The 18,614-nt window shown below is 40.6% G+C and overlaps 1 protein-coding gene across 1 annotated transcript in view; it reads left to right on the top strand.

Annotated features, from left to right (window-relative positions):
* Positions 1–18,614, top strand: part of LOC109200475 (IgGFc-binding protein-like) — a 57,929-nt gene that overhangs the window by 21,231 nt on the left and 18,084 nt on the right. Inside the window, exons 26-47 of the mRNA XM_025906140.1 lie at positions 394–596; positions 1,142–1,286; positions 1,675–1,868; positions 1,958–2,099; positions 2,358–2,602; positions 4,559–4,707; positions 5,147–5,275; positions 5,362–5,500; positions 5,664–5,805; positions 9,454–9,650; positions 9,839–9,977; positions 10,517–10,633; positions 10,921–11,045; positions 11,474–11,619; positions 12,072–12,215; positions 12,345–12,452; positions 13,949–14,118; positions 14,663–14,865; positions 15,411–15,555; positions 17,546–17,739; positions 17,829–17,970; positions 18,229–18,473. Of these exons, the coding sequence (XP_025761925.1) occupies positions 394–596; positions 1,142–1,286; positions 1,675–1,868; positions 1,958–2,099; positions 2,358–2,602; positions 4,559–4,707; positions 5,147–5,275; positions 5,362–5,500; positions 5,664–5,805; positions 9,454–9,650; positions 9,839–9,977; positions 10,517–10,633; positions 10,921–11,045; positions 11,474–11,619; positions 12,072–12,215; positions 12,345–12,452; positions 13,949–14,118; positions 14,663–14,865; positions 15,411–15,555; positions 17,546–17,739; positions 17,829–17,970; positions 18,229–18,473 (3,563 nt within the window). The remainder of the gene's footprint in view (positions 1–393; positions 597–1,141; positions 1,287–1,674; positions 1,869–1,957; positions 2,100–2,357; positions 2,603–4,558; positions 4,708–5,146; positions 5,276–5,361; positions 5,501–5,663; positions 5,806–9,453; positions 9,651–9,838; positions 9,978–10,516; positions 10,634–10,920; positions 11,046–11,473; positions 11,620–12,071; positions 12,216–12,344; positions 12,453–13,948; positions 14,119–14,662; positions 14,866–15,410; positions 15,556–17,545; positions 17,740–17,828; positions 17,971–18,228; positions 18,474–18,614) is intronic.

Genomic DNA, 18,614 nt, shown 5'->3' with positions numbered 1-18,614 from the left:
GAATAAAGCCTTGAATAATACCTTTTTAAATGGGGTGCATGCTATTGCTTCTCTTTTTGGAAGTTGTCTCCACCTCTAAATATAACTAAGGTATATTACATCCTGCTCACCAACATTGTAATTGAACTTATAATCATATTTATAATTGTATATGGAGGAGAGGTTAAGATACAGTGCACAATATTGAAACCAGTTTAAAATGAACAATGCCGTTAATATTGTCTATCCTTTCATTTATGACACTGCACAAAGTAAAATCAATATGAGATACCTAGATGCCCTGTCTTTGAATCATCCTACTCACCCTCCATAATCAATTCCTCTCTTCTCTGTTGCCATTTGTCCACCATTGTCTCCTCTCATTATTGTTCATCCCTCTGTTTGTCCACACAGCTCTGACCTGTCCTCCCAACAGCTCCTACTCCCTTTGTGTGAGTTCATGTCCTGAGACATGTCTTGGTGTGGTGGGACCACCTGGCTGTGAGGAAGTGTGTGTGGAGGGTTGTGAGTGTAACCCTGGCTTCATTCTCAGTGATGACAAATGTGTGGAACTGAGAGACTGTGGTTGTGTGGACCCCAGTGGAACCTATCACCCTGTAAGTGGAAACAGCCTCCAAGCAATTAAAACCACATTCCATTTACCCTTAAAATGTGTTAAGCTCATGCTAACATCATTTTCAGTTTTCTTTATATTGTACCACTTCAACAGGAGAGACACCAAAAGGGCACAAAGACCTTACAGTACAAAAGAAATCAAAACTCAGCTAAATTAAGGGTGCATAGACTGCAGTGAGCTGTTGGCACAGAAATACTGGTTTTACAACAAAGGTTTTTACTTTCAATTTATCAAGCACACATTATGTTTATTATATTGTATTTTACCTGACTTTAAAAGACACTGGTGTTATAGCATTTGTCTTTATGTAAGAGCATTTATTTACTGGTGCCACCAAAATTAGCAAGCCCAAAATCAGTAAATAAATGAGTGTAGGTTGGCTTAATTAGTTAGTGGCATACTGAATCCCTGGTGTGAATCCAAATGTATATTTATCATTTAGATCTTTATATTCATGGGACATACAAGAGAGAATTACATGACAACATTTCTGATTATTTTTTGCATTCTGTGTACATTTGTCAGGTGGGCGATGACTGGTACTTGGAGGGTTGTGAACAAAAGTGTACGTGTCACAGTGGAGGTCTGCTACAGTGTCATAACACCAGCTGTAACCCAAGTACTGAGAGCTGCCAACTACAAGATGGAGAATATGAATGCCACCCTCTGGGTATGTTAATCACACAGCTTCACATACATCTATAGGATATATTATATTTCTATTGAGGCTTCTATTGAGGCTTGAGCCAGTTATCCATCTTATACAGCGGCTCCACAATCTGCGATACATGTGTTTATCAGTGAGTGAGTGTGACAGAGAAACAGCTGCATGAATGCTTGGATGTGTATTATGGTGTCAACTGCTTTATCTGACTGGTCTTAGAAATGCAGTAAATAAATGCAGTCATTTTAGCAACAGGTGCTCCAAACCTCCACTGTCTCTACTGATATTGTTAGTTTGGACTGAGTTTGTTAAGACTGCATAATAACTTCCTACCTTTTTTGTTCAGGAAATCGTACCTACTCAGTTTCCAGTAATCCTTGTTCTTTCTGTACAGACCTGTGTCCTCCTAACGCAGAGTATATAGAGTGCGGTCCAGCTTGCATTCCTACATGTATGGAACCCTCTACCAACTGTTCTGGCTCCTGCATCACTGGGTGTTTCTGCAAACCAGGCTTTGTCTTCAAAGGACGGCACTGCGTGCCATTGGACAAATGTGGTTGTTTAGATGACAACAATAACTATTATGAGGTCAGATGTCCTAGTTAGTACTGTGTACTGTGTACATTTACAGACATACAGTATACTTTCTCAGTACTGATTGTGTTCATTTTATCCAGCCTGGTGAGATTGTATTTGGAGACGGCTGCACAAAGCTGTGTCGCTGTGCAGGGAACTACACTTTGGAATGTGTTGATAACTCCTGTGACCCCACTGAAGAGTGTCGAGAGGTTAATGGTGTTGCAGGCTGTTATCCTAAAGGTAATAATGTTTGTTGAATTATTAAAGAATTTGGACTGGAATTATCCCTTGCACCTTAAGAAAGTATCATTTAAGGAATGGATGGTCTAGCCACACCTCAAAACAACAGTATTTGGACTGGTGCTCAACTGTGATTTAATGTAGTGTAATAAATTACATCAGCAAAAGGAGCACCTTGTGTTGTGCTTTACAGTCATTCGGTATAACTTGATAGTTGACAGTGTAGAAATTACAATTTCTCATTTATTATTCCTTTAGGTACATCCACGTGCATAGCATCTGGCGATCCACACTACACCAGCTTTGACAAACGCAAATATGACTTCATGGGCAACTGCAGCTATCTGATGTCTAGTCCATGCAATGACACAACTGTGCCCTACTTTGAGGTCCATACTGACAATGAAAACCGGTATAACAGGCCGACCATCTCCTATGTGAAGGCCGTACATGTATACGCACAGATGGTAAAGATCTCCATTCTCAAAGGTGGCACTGTGCAGGTAAGACATGAGAGGAGGAAACAGGATGTTTTGCATGTCAAAACCAATCACACTATCACGTTATCAGGCACTACTGCATTACAGATAAACATTATTCTGTGGTACAAATCACTGCACATGCTCAGGAACACTTCTGAAAACCACTGCAATTGACGATGGAAAGAAACTTGCACTTACACTTTGCACTTAGTTCCTCCTACACCGAGGGACACATCAGGCAGCTAACGATCTCCATCGACATCGGTCAGCGGCGACTGCTTCAGCTTCATCCCAGGCAATGTCGACGGTTTTCAGATCATCCATAAATGTTCAACGCCATGTGATCTTTGGTCGACTTCTCTTTCGCTGGTTCTGCCGTAGGTTTCTTCCTGTTAAAAGACGCCACTGTCACCAGAGTGCTTGCTCATAGGGGGTCATAAGATTGTTGTTTTTTTTCTTTGTATGTATTATTGTAGTGTCCACCTTACAATATAATGCGCCTTGAGGCAACTGTTGTTGTGATGTGGCGCTATACAAATAAAATTGATTTGAAATGAATTGAATTGGAGACGTCGGAAGACCCCGGCCGCCTTCCCTACTGTGAAGTCTACATCTTGATCAGGGATCCCATCATTCGAGATGATGCTTTCGAAATATGTGAAATTATCCACCTCTTCAGCACATTGTTGGTTGATCATGACGGGAACATGCGTAACCAACTTGGAGTACCTTCGTCTTCTTGGTCATCGTTCTTCGTCGCCTCCCTCTGCAAAGCCGCAGTCAACTCTTGGAGGTCTTCCTGAGTCGAGCCCAGCAGGGCAATGTCATCCGCGAAGTCCAAGTCGGTGAGATTGTTCGTGACAGGGGACACCGATGCCAGTTTGGTCAACTGATCGTTGCATGATGAAGTCAATTACCAACAGGAAGAGGGAAGGCGATAGCATGCATCCCTGTCGGACACCAGTATTGATCTTGAAGAAATCCATTCAGAAATCATCAGTCCAGACACAGCAGCAGCAGTTGGAGTAGAGACCACAAAAGACGTCTACAAACTGCTGGGGGATTCCATATTGACGTAGGATAGCCCATAGAGTCGGCTGGTGGATGCTGTCAAAAGCCTTCTTGAAGTCATTGAAATTAATAAAACTCTTCCTTTGGTATTCCAATGTTTGTTCAATGATCATGCGTCCACTGCGTGTCGTAGCCAATTCAAAAAAATGAGGAAAAGCACTTTCCTGGGTACCGACAGCAGCGTGATGCCCCGCCAGTTGTTACAGTCGCCCAAATAGCCTTTCGTAGGAAGTTTGGTGATGACGCCTTTTGTCCAATCATAGGGTACACGCGATGTTGACCAGCAGGTGTTTAGGGGTCTTCTAAGGGCAGCTTCCAACTGGGCTTCGTCGTGCTTCAGCATTATGGGGAGGACCTCGTCCAGGCCAGCAGCCTTTCCACTCTTGAGGAGTTGGATCGCTGTCTTGAATTTGGCGTGGCTGATTTCTCCGATATCGACAGAAAGAAGATCCATTGAGGGTGCAAGTTCTTTGGCCTCGAACAGGTGGAGTGACTCGGGCTGGTTTAAAGTATCGCAGAACTGTTTGACTCAACGTGGGTTGCTCAGCAGCAGTGAGGAGGACTCATCCATTTTTGTCTCTGATTGGGACCAAGCTGCCACCGGGAGCCCCAGTTAGATTTCGTACAATGCAATTTAAGGTTTGGGTATCATTCTGGTCGACTGCTTCTTAGGCTTCCATGCCTTTAGCTTCGATCCACTCTCGCTTGTAATGCCGGCAGCTGCGTTTGACCTGTCGGGCAAGATCTCAGTAGGCGGCCATGGCCCTCTCAGAGAGGGACTGTTGTTCATACATCATTGGCATAATGAGGGAACGTTTAGTTACAGATAGTAATGGTGTGACATAAGTAATTCAAAAATGAAAATGTTGGCCAGATTTGATGTATTGTGCCTATTTTCCCACACAGGTTAATGGGACCAATGTCAATCTGCCACTGGCCCCGGCCCCTGGTATTTCTGTGTTCAAGTCAGGAAAACACTACACTGTCTCCATGAACTTTGGTGTGACGGTTCGCTATGATGGAAACACCTTCATGGACATTAAAGTGATCAAAGAGTGAGTGAAGACCAAATTCACGGTTTCCTTATAAAATGGTGTTTTAATCAAAGATTCATCAGTCCAGAAATCTACATCCCTAATAATACAACTAAAACTATAACACATATTCATATACTGAACATGACTCCTTTATCTGTAAGCAGTAGTAAGGTGATAAAGACAGAGATTAATGGCACAGCTAGGATAGTTTATTTAAGCAATTTAGCAGGGGCAACACAAACAGCTCACTCAAAACTTCAAGATAAAATGACACAAAACTTCTCATTTCCTGACTAGTTCATTCTATGCTGATGCTGTCAAACGCATCAAACGTGCATGTCTGATCTTTTAGTCTTACTAATGTGTGGGGTTTAGTCTACTGTTGAAAAGCAACTTGGGTGAGTTGTTAGCATTTCTTGCATAAGACTCTAACACAATCATTTTCTGTAATCTGCAGCTATCAGAACAAGCTTTGTGGCCTGTGTGGCAACTATGATGGAGATACTAAAGATGACTTCCGCAAACCAGATGGAAGCTTAGCTGAAAATGCCAATGACTTTGGACACAGTTGGAACATGAATCCAGAGTGAGTATTGCATAGATGCAAGTGTAAAGAAACATTTACCATTGACAAAAGACAAATGTTCTTAAGATGATGGTCTGTCTTAACAGATGTAATAAGAAACCCAACACTACCATCCCTGGGTGCAATGAAGAAGAACAGGAACTGTATGAAAGCTCTGGATATTGTGGCATTCTGCTGGACAAAAATGGACCTTTTGCTGTGTGCCATCGCAAAGTCAACCCCAATGTATGTTCATGTAGAGGATAGTGCATTGCTTGTTGTATTTGTGTATGTGTGTGTGTACTCGGGTTGAAAATGTGATGTTAGTAATAGTGGAATAATTTGAATTTGTGCTTTTAGATGGTCAGACAATATAAAGCATTGTAACAAAGCCATTGTTTGTTCTCAGAATTACTTCAGGGACTGTGTCTTTGACTTGTGTGAGCTGGATGGAACCAAGCCCATTTTGTGTGAAGCCATTGAAGCCTATGTCAATGAATGCCAAGATCGTGGGGTCAACCTTGGACCATGGAGGAATGAAACCTTCTGCTGTGAGTATTAGAAGGACCCCACCTGCTGTACCCAAACTACAGTCTCCGGTAAAGGGTTTCTCATCATTAAATGCTCATAGCATTGTCAACAAAAGGACAAGAAATCCTGCTATTAAAAGTTACAGAGGAACAAAGATCTGCAAGACATTTAATCAGGCTAAAGTAATCTGGGACACTAAAAATAAACCAAAGGGGCTTCTATGTGGACACATTAACATTCGCAGTATGTTACCAAAGCATGAGCAACTGGAACATATTCTAAGCAATTCCAATATTTCTATTTTGGGTATCTCTGAATCTTGGCTCACAAGTTCTTCTCCTGAGTCTGCGGTTGTCTTTCCAGAGTACACAGTATTCAGAAGGGATAGAATTGGAACAAGAGGAGGAGGAATACTTGTGTATGTAAAAAAACACCTGGATTGCTCTTTACTTAGTTCACCAAGAGATGTCGAAATAGAACATATTTCTGTTAAAATCACTCTTTCCCCAGAAATGTCATTTACGTTGATCTGTTTATATCGCCCTCCTTCCGCAAAGAATATTTTTTATGAACAACTACAGATATTACTTAAATATCATACTATAAATAATAAGTCTAATGAAATAATTGTAATGGGAGATTTTAATGTCAACTGGGACTGTGAAAAGGACAGAAAAACACTCAAGGACATAATGGAGACTTTAAACTTTACTCAACTCATTGAACAACCCACAAGAATAACGAGACACTCTAAAACTAAAATAGATCTGGTTTTCAGTAATAAGCCCGAGCGAATTATTAAATCTTATAATTTTATCTCTGGTATTTCAGACCACAATTTTATATTATTTTCTAGAAAACTTATAAAATCACGGGTTAAGAATCACTTTCAAAGTTCATCTAATAGGAGATCCTTTTATGAATTTATACCAAGAAGTCAGCGACAAAATGTAGCAGAAGCATTAGCATCAGTTAACTGGGAGCCTTTATTGTGTAGTGATGATCCACAATTCTGCAGTAGTCACTTCACTGACATTGTCAAGGATGTTATATCAACATACTCCATTAGAGGTCGACAAAAAATAAAGACAACATCTAATTTGCCCTGGTTAAACAAAGAGTGCAAGAATTTAATGAAAACAAGAGATCAATTACTAAAACAGTTCCTGAAAACAGGTCTAACTCTGGATAGACAGAGATTTACTTCAATGCGGAACAAAGTAACAAGAAGTTTGAGACAGGCCAAAGCAAATTTTTTTATAAATATAATTGAGAGAGCCAAAGGTAATGGTAAACTTATCTGGCAACACTTAAATAAATTACTTGGCCGTCATTCAAACAAAAGTAAAAAAAAAAATTGAACTTTATGTAAATAACTCCATTGTTAGAGAGCCTCTATCTATTGCCAGTAACTTAAACACTTTCTTTATTTCATCTGTTAAGGAGATCAGTCAGCGCTTTGACTCAGTCGTATGCTCTGATAATGTGAATGATGTTGGTCAAAATTTGTTCACCATCACTCATATTTCAGACACTGAAGTTGCTAAACTAATTACAGGTTTAAAACAATCAAAAGCACTTGATGTATATGGTATTAACACAAATTTCCTAAAAGAACATATGGATTTGCTTGTACGTCCAACCACTCATGTTTTAAATATGTCTTTCAAACACTCCATTGTTCCAACAGATTGGAAAATTGCTGCAGTTACACCAATTTTCAAAGCAGGTGTGAAGACTGACATGTCTAATTATCGCCCCATAAGCATACTCCCGGTCGTATCTAAAATAGCTGAGAAGTGGGTGGTTAAACTCCTCACTGCTCACCTAGAAAACACCCAACCCTCATTACATCCATTGCAGTTTGGGTTTCGGGCACATCACTCCACAGATACTGCCCTGTGTATGTTAGTGGAGAACTTGAAGAGCTTGCTGGACAAGAGTCCCTGTGTTGGAGCTGTATTTTTAGATCTGAAGAAGGCTTTCGACTCTGTAAACCATCAGATATTGTTGTCCAGATTGACTCAGTTTAATATCTCCAGTCAGGCTCTTCAGTGGTTTGCCTCATATCTCTCACACAGGAAACAGTGTGTGGTGTTGGATGGGGTTAAATCTCCATATTTAGACTGTGACACAGGGGTTCCTCAAGGATCTGTTCTTGGGCCCTTATTGTTCTCTCTTTTTATCAATAACTTACCTGAAGTCTGTCCAAATATATTTGCTCAAATGTATGCGGATGATGCAGTTATATATACGCAAGCAAATAGTGTCCAGCAGGTGGCAAAAGATCTTACAGCTGCTTTAGCATTAATGAATAGCTGGCTGGAGGACTCATGCCTAATGTTGAACACCTCAAAAACTGTCTGCATGTATTTTTCCAAACGCCCCTTAAACTTGAAGCAGTCAAACATATTCCTGGATGGAGTAGAGCTTGATCTAGCACCAGAATTTAAATATCTTGGGGTCATTCTAGACCCAACATTATCCTTCAAGAGTCACATAAATAAAGTGTCCCAGGTACTTAAATTTAATAATCGAAACTTTAACCATATACGTAATAATTTAAATATGAAAGTTGCAAAAACTTATTTTTACTCAATGATCATCTCTCATATGGACTATTGTTTGACATCCTGGTCACTTGCTTGTCCAACAACACTTAAAACTATTGAAAACATTTATAAAAGAAGTTTAAAACTACTTGACAAAAAACCGACTTCCCACCATCACTGTCATGTGTTAAAAAAACATAAATTACTGAACTTTAATAACTTAATGAAACTTAAAAGAGTCTGTTTAATATATAAAGTCTTACACTCCCTTGCTCCACCACCACTAAAGCAGTTCATTAGGCATAAAGAAAGCTCAGACAGGACCACTCGAGCTACAACTCGAGGAGACTTGTTTATACCTCACAGACGGACAGCATTTGGGCAGAATGTCCTCTCTGTCCAGGGTGGCCATCTGTGGAACAGTCTTCCTCAACCCATTAGAGAATGCTCGACTTTCAATTTGTTTAAGGCAAAGCTTAAAAACTGGTTATGGACAAATCAAGTGTGTGATCATGTATGAGTTGTATAGTTTTAATGTTTTATTTGGGAACAGAATGGTGTGTATGTGTAAGTTTGGTGATGAAGTTTTTATTATGAATGAATGATGAATTTTTATGTCTATTTTTTATGTGGACAACAGATGGAAATTAGCCTTTGGCTATAATCTGACATGTTTACATTCATGTAATTTGTTTTTACATTTATGTTCATTAGCATGCACTGTCCTAAATAAATAAATAAAATAAATAAATGATTTAATTTAGTAGTAAAATATCTTTAGGTAAAATCAGCTCGGCTGAGTAGTTGGGAGAAAATCACACAAAGAAGTTTATGTCAGTTCTGACTTGAGGAAGAGTACTTCATACGGGCTTTCTACTCACTAAAGTTAACTGAGGGAGTGCTGCTTTAGCATACCTAGTGGACAGACGACATATGCCAAGAGGCTGCAGGAGAGTGGTTTACCACCAAACTCAAACAATCTAGTTACACAGAAGACAACACAGCTGGAAGTGTCAAAGACACATTTTTTTCTTATAAAAAGCTGTGATTTTACATTTTAAGCAGCACATACTTTTGTCTCCTATCACTAACTTAAACCTCTTGTGGTCTCCTTAGCACCGAACTGCCCCCCAAACAGCCACTACGAACCCTGTGCAGATCCTTGTCAGGAAACATGCTTTGGAAAACCCCCCTCCTGCTCTGGTCCCTGCTCTGAGTCCTGTGTGTGTGATCCCAGCTACGTCCTGAGTGCTGGCAAGTGCGTTAAGGAGAACATGTGTGGCTGCAACCACACGAACGGCCAGTATTATGAGGTATGGTGAAGTGGGTCTGATAGGCCGGCAGTGAATCATTTGGTCCTTTGTATTTCAAGTCAGGTCACTTGCAGTGTCTTTATGTCCTCTCTAAAACAACATTTTCATACATACATGTATATAATGATACACAAAGAATCATCTGTGCCTGCTATGCTGAATTGTCAGTTTTGTTGCCTGTCTGTCAGCCCGGAGAGGAGTTTTTTGAGGAAGACTGCAAGCGAAAATGTTGGTGTGGTGCAGCTGGAATTACCTGTGAAGCCTCTGAATGCCCCCCAATGCATGAATGTAAACTTCAGGATGGAGAGCTGGGCTGCTATCCTACAAGTATGTTTGTTATGTTCACACCTAAAATAAAACACAGCAAAGCTGTAGCCATTATACTCTAAATAGGTTTCCAGATCTCATGGGTTGGACTGCCAACCTGAAAAGTTTTGCAACTGTGTTTGATGTGATGATGCAGACTTTGTCAAAGTTCTCAAACTAGCATTTTCTGTCTCTACTCTAATATACACAGTTAGACTGAGTAATGGAAGCGAGAGAAACACAACCCAGAGCTGTCTTCACTTTCAGTAACAGTGAAATGTTTATGGGTGTGTTTTTGTTATGTTTCTTTTGCTCTCTTCTGTACATTGTTTCTATAACAACACTTGTTACATGCATTTCTTCGTAATACAAAATCACAGAGTTGAAGAAAAGAAATGCAAATAAATGCAAATAGTCAGGAAATGATATATTCTTTGCATCTATTTTAATGTCAGTATAGGTCCAAAGCAGCAGTGAACTGCACTGTTATTAGGTAATTGTTCTACAGTGGCTTCATCTGTGTTTCAGTCTGATGTTCCTGATGTTTGTCCCTCTCTCAGGCTTCCAGGATTGTGTAGTTTCTGGGGATCCACACTACAACACCTTTGACAAGAAGTACTACACCTTCATGGGAACCTGTACTTACACACTGGCCAGAACCTGTAGGAACAGCACAGGTACACACCAATTCAGACATTTATTTATTAAGATGTTTGGGTTTCATTGCACCTGTTCTAGTCTTGCCACACCACACCCACTAATTAATTCAAGTTTAAATGAGCTAAATTTACTCATTCATTATTTTCATCACAAAGCATGACACATGTTGTTTTCATTCACGTTTGCTGCAAAAAGAAGACACTGAATGTCAGTGATGGTTTGTATGTTAATGCCAATATCCGCCAATTTTAACCTTTAATATAAACACACAATATTCCTGATTGTCGTGGTCTTCCCTGTGCAGGCCCTTGGTTCTCTGTGGAGGCAAAGAATGAAGAGAGAGGAGTTGCAGGAGTGTCATACCTGAGGAAGCTATATGTGACAGTGGATGGAATTACTGTGACCCTGATGAAGAGCAGTAGAACACTGGTCAGTATATGAATGAATTACTATCTGTTGTATTTCCCATCTTTAGGTAAAATGTGTGCCAATACACATCCCAGACACCAGCTGTATCATCACCATGGATGTCTTATGTCTACACATAACTGACATTTTAGCAAAACAACTAATGTGAAATTATATATTTAGTTAATTTGTTGCTAACACCTTGCCAAAAAACAGATTTGTCCCGTTTTGTCAGTTGAACCTATACAAATGCCAAAGATAACACAGTGTGATAGGCATCAAGCAGTATCTTTCTTGCTTGTTAAAACTGTACAAAGTCTGGTTTTGCCTGATATACTGCACACTCCACACTCTTTCTACTTTTATACTCCCTGACCTGTCCACCAATTAGACATTTACACAGTCTGTTTAACATCTTTATATTATCTTTTTCTTCATCACTGAATCAGGTGAACGGAGTACGGGTGGCTCTGCCCCACTCCCCCTCTCCTCTCATGTCTATTAGTCTTGCTGGTCAGTTCATCACCCTTCAAACATCCTTTGGCCTGAGAGTGCGTTGGGATGGAAACCATTATGCCCAGATCTCAGTTCCCAGGTTAGGATAAATATTGATTTGAACTATTTTGATATTGCAGAACTTCTTTTTATTTGCTTCACACATTCATACAATACACCTGACCACCGTCTCCACTGCTACATCATTCTTCTTTTGATGGCCACTTTCCTGCAATGCAACCATAACCTAATGATCTGAAGAAACTCTGATAGATAACAATCTAAACTGCTGAATGTCACCAGTTGTTTTATATATGTTGTGAAAACTTTAAAAAAACATAGCAGTCCATTTGTGTGCATATCGTGGACAAATGCAACTTTTAATAAATACTAACGATGCCCTGGTTTATTGTATCAGAGATTTTTGCATTCTCTTCATTTGTTTCTAGAATTACAATAAAAGGCCAAGCAACACCTTATTAAACATTGCAAATATTCTTAAGACTGTGTTATCTTAATCCTACATATCCTGCCTTGACTTTGTCCTACCAGCTCCTACTATGACCAAATGTGTGGCCTTTGTGGTGACTATGATGGGAACCCAGACAATGACTTCACTAAACCAGATGGCACTGTGGCAGTAAATATCAATGACTTTGGGAACAGCTGGCAGACCGAAGAGGATGAAGATGACTCGTGAGTTCAAACACATTTATCTTACTGTCTTTTGGATTTCTTATGGTTATGTCTTTTGTTACCTTGCTGTCGGACTCCTCCTGACACACTGAAGAGAATGTAACTGTGTTTTGTATTTCTATTGACCAGATGTACCCCAGGAACAAAGCCTGATCCAGACTGTGACCCCAACTTGGAAACTGAAGTTGTAAAACCAGAGAAATGTGGTAAAATTACAGATCCTACTGGACCCTTCCGGTAAGAATTCTGAACCCCTCCACTTTTGGTTATCGACTGGGTTAAATTGATGGGATTCCTGGGATTTTACAAGGTTTTTTCCTGACCTTGAAAGATCATGAAATAAATGGCAGACTGGCTGGTAATCACCCAACTGACCTGTAAAATACTCAAAAATCTTTTCAATACTATTACTGTAATGCTGTAACGAACCCTTCTGGCACTGGGATGCCAGGTTCGTTCTTTGTCCCTCATTCTCAAACTCAGCAGCTAGCTTTTACCAACGACTTTCCAATTTCTCTCCATCTATCGTTGCAAAAAGCAGCAGTGCACCCTTCTAGCACTGGGATGCCAGGTTCTTGCTATATCCCTCCTTTGCAAATGGAACAACGAGCTTTTGGCACCGGGATGCCAAGTTCTCATCACTCATTGGCAAATGCAACAACAAGATTTTCTACTAAGGAGATTCCAGTTTCCCTTTTCTTCTATCCCTCCCTTGCAAAATGTAGCAGCAAGCTTTTAGGACCGGTATGCCATGTTCATTTTCTCTATTCCTCCTTTACAAACACAGAAGCATGCTTTTGGCACCGGTATTCCAGGTTCTCTTTCTCTATCCCTCTTTTACAAATGCACCAGCATACATCTGGCACCGGGATGCCAGGTTCTTTTCCTTCATTCGCAAATGCACTAGCAAGCTTTTCTTTCCCTCTTTCTCTCTTTAGCAAAATGCAGCACTATGCTTTTTGGCACCTGGAAGCCAGTTCCTCTTCCCTCTATCCCTCTCTCACATATGTAGCACCGAGCTTCCCCATTAACTGGGATGCCAGTGTTCATGCATCTATCCATCATTCACAAAATGTAACATTGCACATTACTGACACCATGTTGCCAGTCTTTGTCTCCATATCGGTCATTTGCAAACACAGCAGTAAACATTCCTCACACCAGGATGCCAGTTTTTCCAGTTTTTTTGCCATCTTTCCTGCCTTCGCGAAGCACCAGTGAACCCTCATCATACCGGGATGCCAAATTCTGTCCTCTATGGCTTCTTTCAAGTCATCTGAATTCCGCCGTGTGCATTATTCCTCAAGGCGTCCCTTCACTTCTCATGTCCTTTCACTAGCATCATCTACATCCTCCCTTCTTGACGCAGTCATTAGAGACAGTTCTCCAAACCAACTCGTGGTCGTTAAAATGCACAGTTATTGCTGCTTCTAGGGGATGCCTTCTTTGGGGCTCTGCCAGGCCAGGAGCCGCCAGTCCCCAGCGAGGCCTTCCCAAAACCGCAGTTCAATTCATTTTTAAGCCATTCACCTTTATCTACTAAAAACATTGTCAAACCTAAAATGAGCATGTGGCCCCAGCTAGTGAATTGTTGCTAAACTAATGCAAAAGTTGTTGACTGTTTCACCCCCAAATTTAGTTTGTTTGTTTGTATGTTTAAACTCAGATTTTCAGTATATATGAGCCTCTGCCTTTTGCTGCCTAAACTAAGTGAATGTTTTTCTCTGTTCCAGGGAGTGTATCAGTGTAGTTAATCCCACTCCATTCTTCCAAAGCTGTGTGTTTGACATGTGTCAGTTCAATGGCCAGCAGCACGTGCTGTGTGACCAGCTCCAGGCCTACACTGACGCATGTCATAGTGCTGGAGCCAAAGTCTACCAATGGAGGACTCCAGACTTCTGCCGTAAGTTTGAATATGAGATATACTAAATATATCTATATGATATAAGATATTTTAATATTAATCTCAGCTGTGAACATCATAAAGTGTATATAAAACATAGTCACAGTGACATCACCCATTGGCTTGATAAGCCCCATTCTGAAGCATGAATGAATAAAGCCTTGAATAATACCTTTTTAAATGGGGTGCATGCCATTGCTTCTCTTTTTGGAAGTTGTCTCCACCTGTAAATATAACTAACATATATTACATCCTGCTGACCAACATTATAATTGAACTTATAATCATATTTATAATTGTATATGGAGGAGAGGTTAAGATACAGTGCACAATGCTGAAACCAATTTAAAATGAACAATGCCGTTATTATTGTCTATCCTTTCATTTATGACACTGCACAAAGTAAAATCAATATGAGATACCTAGATGCCCTGTCTTTGAATCATCCTACTCACCCTCCATAATCAATTCCTCTCTTCTCTGTTGCCATTTGTCCACCATTGTCCCCTCTCATTATTGTTCATCCCTCTGTTTGTCCACACAGCTCTGACCTGTCCTCCCAACAGCTCCTACTCCCTTTGTGTGAGTTCATGTCCTGAGACATGTCTTGGTGTGGTGGGACCACCTGGCTGTGAGGAAGTGTGTGTGGAGGGTTGTGAGTGTAACCCTGGCTTCATTCTCAGTGATGACAAATGTGTGGAACTGAGAGACTGTGGTTGTGTGGACCCCAGTGGAACCTATCACCCTGTAAGTGGAAACAGCCTCCAAACAATTAAAACCACATTCCATTTACCCTTAAAATGTGCTAAGCTCATGCTAACATCATTTTCAGTTCTCTTTATATTGTACCACTTAAACAGGAGAGACACCAAAAGCGCACAAAGACCTTACAGTACAAAAGAAATCAAAACTCAGCTAAATTAAGGGTGCATAGACTGCAGTGAGCTGTTGGCACACAAATACTGGTTTTACAACAAAGGTTTTTACTTTCAACTTATCAAGCACAGATTATGTTTATTATACTGTATTTTACCTGACTGTAAAAGACAGTGGTGTTATAGCGTTTGTGTTTATGTAAGAGCATTTATATACTGGAGCCACCAAAATTAGCAAGCCCCAAATCAGTCAATAAATGAGTGTAGGTTGGCTTAATTAGTTAATGGCATACTGAATCCCTGGTTTGCATCCAAATGTATATTTATCATTTAGATCTTTATATTCATGGGACATACAAGAGAGAATTACATGACAACATTTCTGATTATTTTTTGCATTCTGTGTACATTTGTCAGGTGGGCGATGACTGGTACTTGGAGGGTTGTGAACAAAAGTGTACGTGCCACAGTGGAGGTCTGCTACAGTGTCATAACACCAGCTGTAACCCAAGTACTGAGAGCTGCAAACTACAAGATGGAGAATATGAATGCCACCCTCTGGGTATGTTAATCACACAGCTTCACATACATCTACAGGATATATTATATTTCTATTGAGGCTTCTATTGAGGCTTGAGCCAGTTATCCATCTTATACAGCGGCTCCACAATCTGCAATACATGTGTTTATCAGTGAGTGAGTGTGACAGAGAAACAGCTGCATGAATGCTTGGATGTGTATTATGGTGTCAACTGCTTTATCCGACTGGTCTTAGAAATGCAGTAAATCAGGGGTGTCCAAACTTTTTTCACTGAGGGCCACATACATAAAAATATAGGAGGGGCTGGGCCACTTACTAGAAATTAGGTATATAACCTTAACTTTACTGTATTAAAGTTAGAAAAATCACTTAAAAGTGGTCAAATATGTTATATTGTTGAATATAATTAAAGACAAAACTGCCTTCATCACAGCTTTCCATAAATGGATCTTTATTGATTTATTCAGAAAAAGCTTTGGTAGCTCATTCTCAGAACAGCAGCAGATTTCTTCTTGGACAGAAGATTTACAGCACAGAGAAAAAACAATAAAGGGGAAAATGGGACGGGTAAATTTCAAGTTTGTTATTTACGTTATTAGGCTTAGCAACACACCTATTAACGTTCGTTTGAAACCGTTATCAACATTAACAGACTGAACTGGACTTAATAACAGGAGTCCATATAATTTCAGTAAATTATTCTGGAGTATCAGCTGCGCTGGGTATGTAAATGGGGCCATCCAGCCGCGGTTCTGGTCCGACGCCACTCGTGCCAAAAATCCGGACAAATGTCACTTGATCAAGGAGCAAATCTGCATCAGATGAGATCAGCTGACTTTGCGTGTGCGTGCGCTGTACACAGCGATGTGTACTCTGTGTGTTAACAAGAAAAACGCATATAAGAAAGTGGTGCGCAAAAGCAGGGTAGTGACAGAATTGATGCGCATTATTGATATTTGAAGCATGTGTACCTGCATATTAACACACGGGTACTGTGGAATATATTTTTTACTCACCTAAAGTGCTCGTGCTCTCGTCCACTCCCCGCAAAAAAATTAGCAGCTGTGCGGTGTCTGTGGCATCGATGCTCTCATCGCATGCGATGGAGTAAAAATCAAAAGCACAGCTTTATCAGACAGTTGCAGTTTAATGTTGGCTGACAGTCTTCAGTGCGTCACACAACTGGATTTCTCGACATGCTGACGTTGTTGAAGTCCTGCACTTTTACAGGGCACATTATTTTGGTGACTTTAACGAGGCCGTGTTTTATGAGGTCTCCATCTGAAAAAGGCTTGCCATGTCTTGCCATGAGTTGGGCGACCTCATAGCTGCTATTGGAGCCTTTTTCTGGACAATTTGAGCACGAAAAAAATACTGTTGCTGACCCCGCAGGATAGCTACCCTTTGCTTTAATTTCTGCTCTCGCTCAGCACCAGTGTAGGATGCATAGGCCTGATGTTTGGTTTCATAATGACGTCATACATTATACTCTTTCATAACTGCCACAGTTTCAGTGCAGATCAAACAGACACACGTCCCCTTGAATTCTTTGAAGAAATATTCACTCTCCCACCGTGTCTGAAATTTTCTGCACTTACTTTCTACCGTTCGCTTCTTTGGTTCTGCCATGTTTAGTAACTTGGGGGTAAATTTCTTCTGTGATTGTCCTTTTTGGTGGAGCAACTGCCTTGCTCAACAGTAGCTCCCCCTGTTGTTAAAACTAAGAAGTGCAATACACTCAAGCAAAAGTTGAAGTGCGGACCATATTCTATTCTATTTATAAAATTACTTGCGGGCCAATTAAAACTGGACACCCGCGGGCCGGAGTTTGGACACCCCTGCTGTAAATAAATGCAGTCATTTTAGCAACAGGCGCTCCAAATCTCCACTGTCTCTACTGATATTGTTAGTTTGGACTGAGTTTGTTAAGACTGCATAATAACTTCCTACATTTTTTGTTCAGGAAATCGTACCTACTCAGTTTCCAGTAATCCTTATTCTTTCTGTACAGACCTGTGTCCACCTAACGCAGAGTATATAGAGTGCGGTCCGGCTTGCATTCCTACATGTATGGAACCCTCTACCAACTGTTCTGGCTCCTGCATCACTGGGTGTTTCTGCAAACCAGGCTTTGTCTTCAAAGGACGGCACTGCGTGCCATTGGACAAATGTGGTTGTTTAGATGACAACAATAACTATTATGAGGTCAGATGTCCTAGTTAGTACTGTGTACTGTGTACATTTACAGACATACAGTATACTTTCTCAGTACTGATTGTGTTCATTTTATCCAGCCTGGTGAGATTGTATTTGGAGACGGCTGCACAAAGCTGTGTCGCTGTGCAGGGAACTACACTTTGGAATGTGTTGATAACTCCTGTGACCCCACTGAAGAGTGTCGAGAGGTTAATGGTGTTGCAGGCTGCTATCCTAAAGGTAATAATGTTTGTTGAATTATTAAAGAATTTGGACTGGAATGATCCCTTGCACCTTAAGAAAGTATCATTTAAGGAATGGATGGTCTAGCCACACCTCAAGACAACAGTATTTGGACTGGTGCTCAACTGTGATTTAATGCACTGTCATAAATTACATCAGCAAAAGGAGCACCTTGTGTTGTGCTTTACAGTCAGTCGGAATAACTTGATAGTTGACAGTGTGGAAATTACAATTTCTTATTTATTATTCCTTTAGGTACATCCACGTGCGTCGCATCTGCCGATCCACACTACACCAGCTTTGACAAACGCAAATATGACTTCATGGGCAACTGCAGCTATCTGATGTCTAGTCCATGCAATGACACAACTGTGCCCTACTTTGAGGTCCATACTGACAATGAAAACCGGTATAACAGGCCGACCATCTCCTATGTGAAGGCCGTACATGTATACGCACAGATGGTAAAGATCTCCATTCTCAAAGGTGGCACTGTGCAGGTAAGACATGAGAGGAGGAAACAGGATGTTTTGCATGTCAAAACCAATCACACTATCACGTTATCAGGCACTACTGCATTACAGATAAACATTATTCTGTGGTACAAATCACTGCACATGCTCAGGAACACTTCTGAAAAC

This window comes from Oreochromis niloticus, linkage group LG3 (genome assembly GCF_001858045.2).
Source record: "Oreochromis niloticus isolate F11D_XX linkage group LG3, O_niloticus_UMD_NMBU, whole genome shotgun sequence".
Taxonomy (NCBI): Eukaryota; Metazoa; Chordata; class Actinopteri; order Cichliformes; family Cichlidae; genus Oreochromis; species Oreochromis niloticus.
The sequence above is the reverse complement of the archived record's forward strand: the minus strand, read 5'-3'. Positions and strand labels throughout refer to the sequence as shown.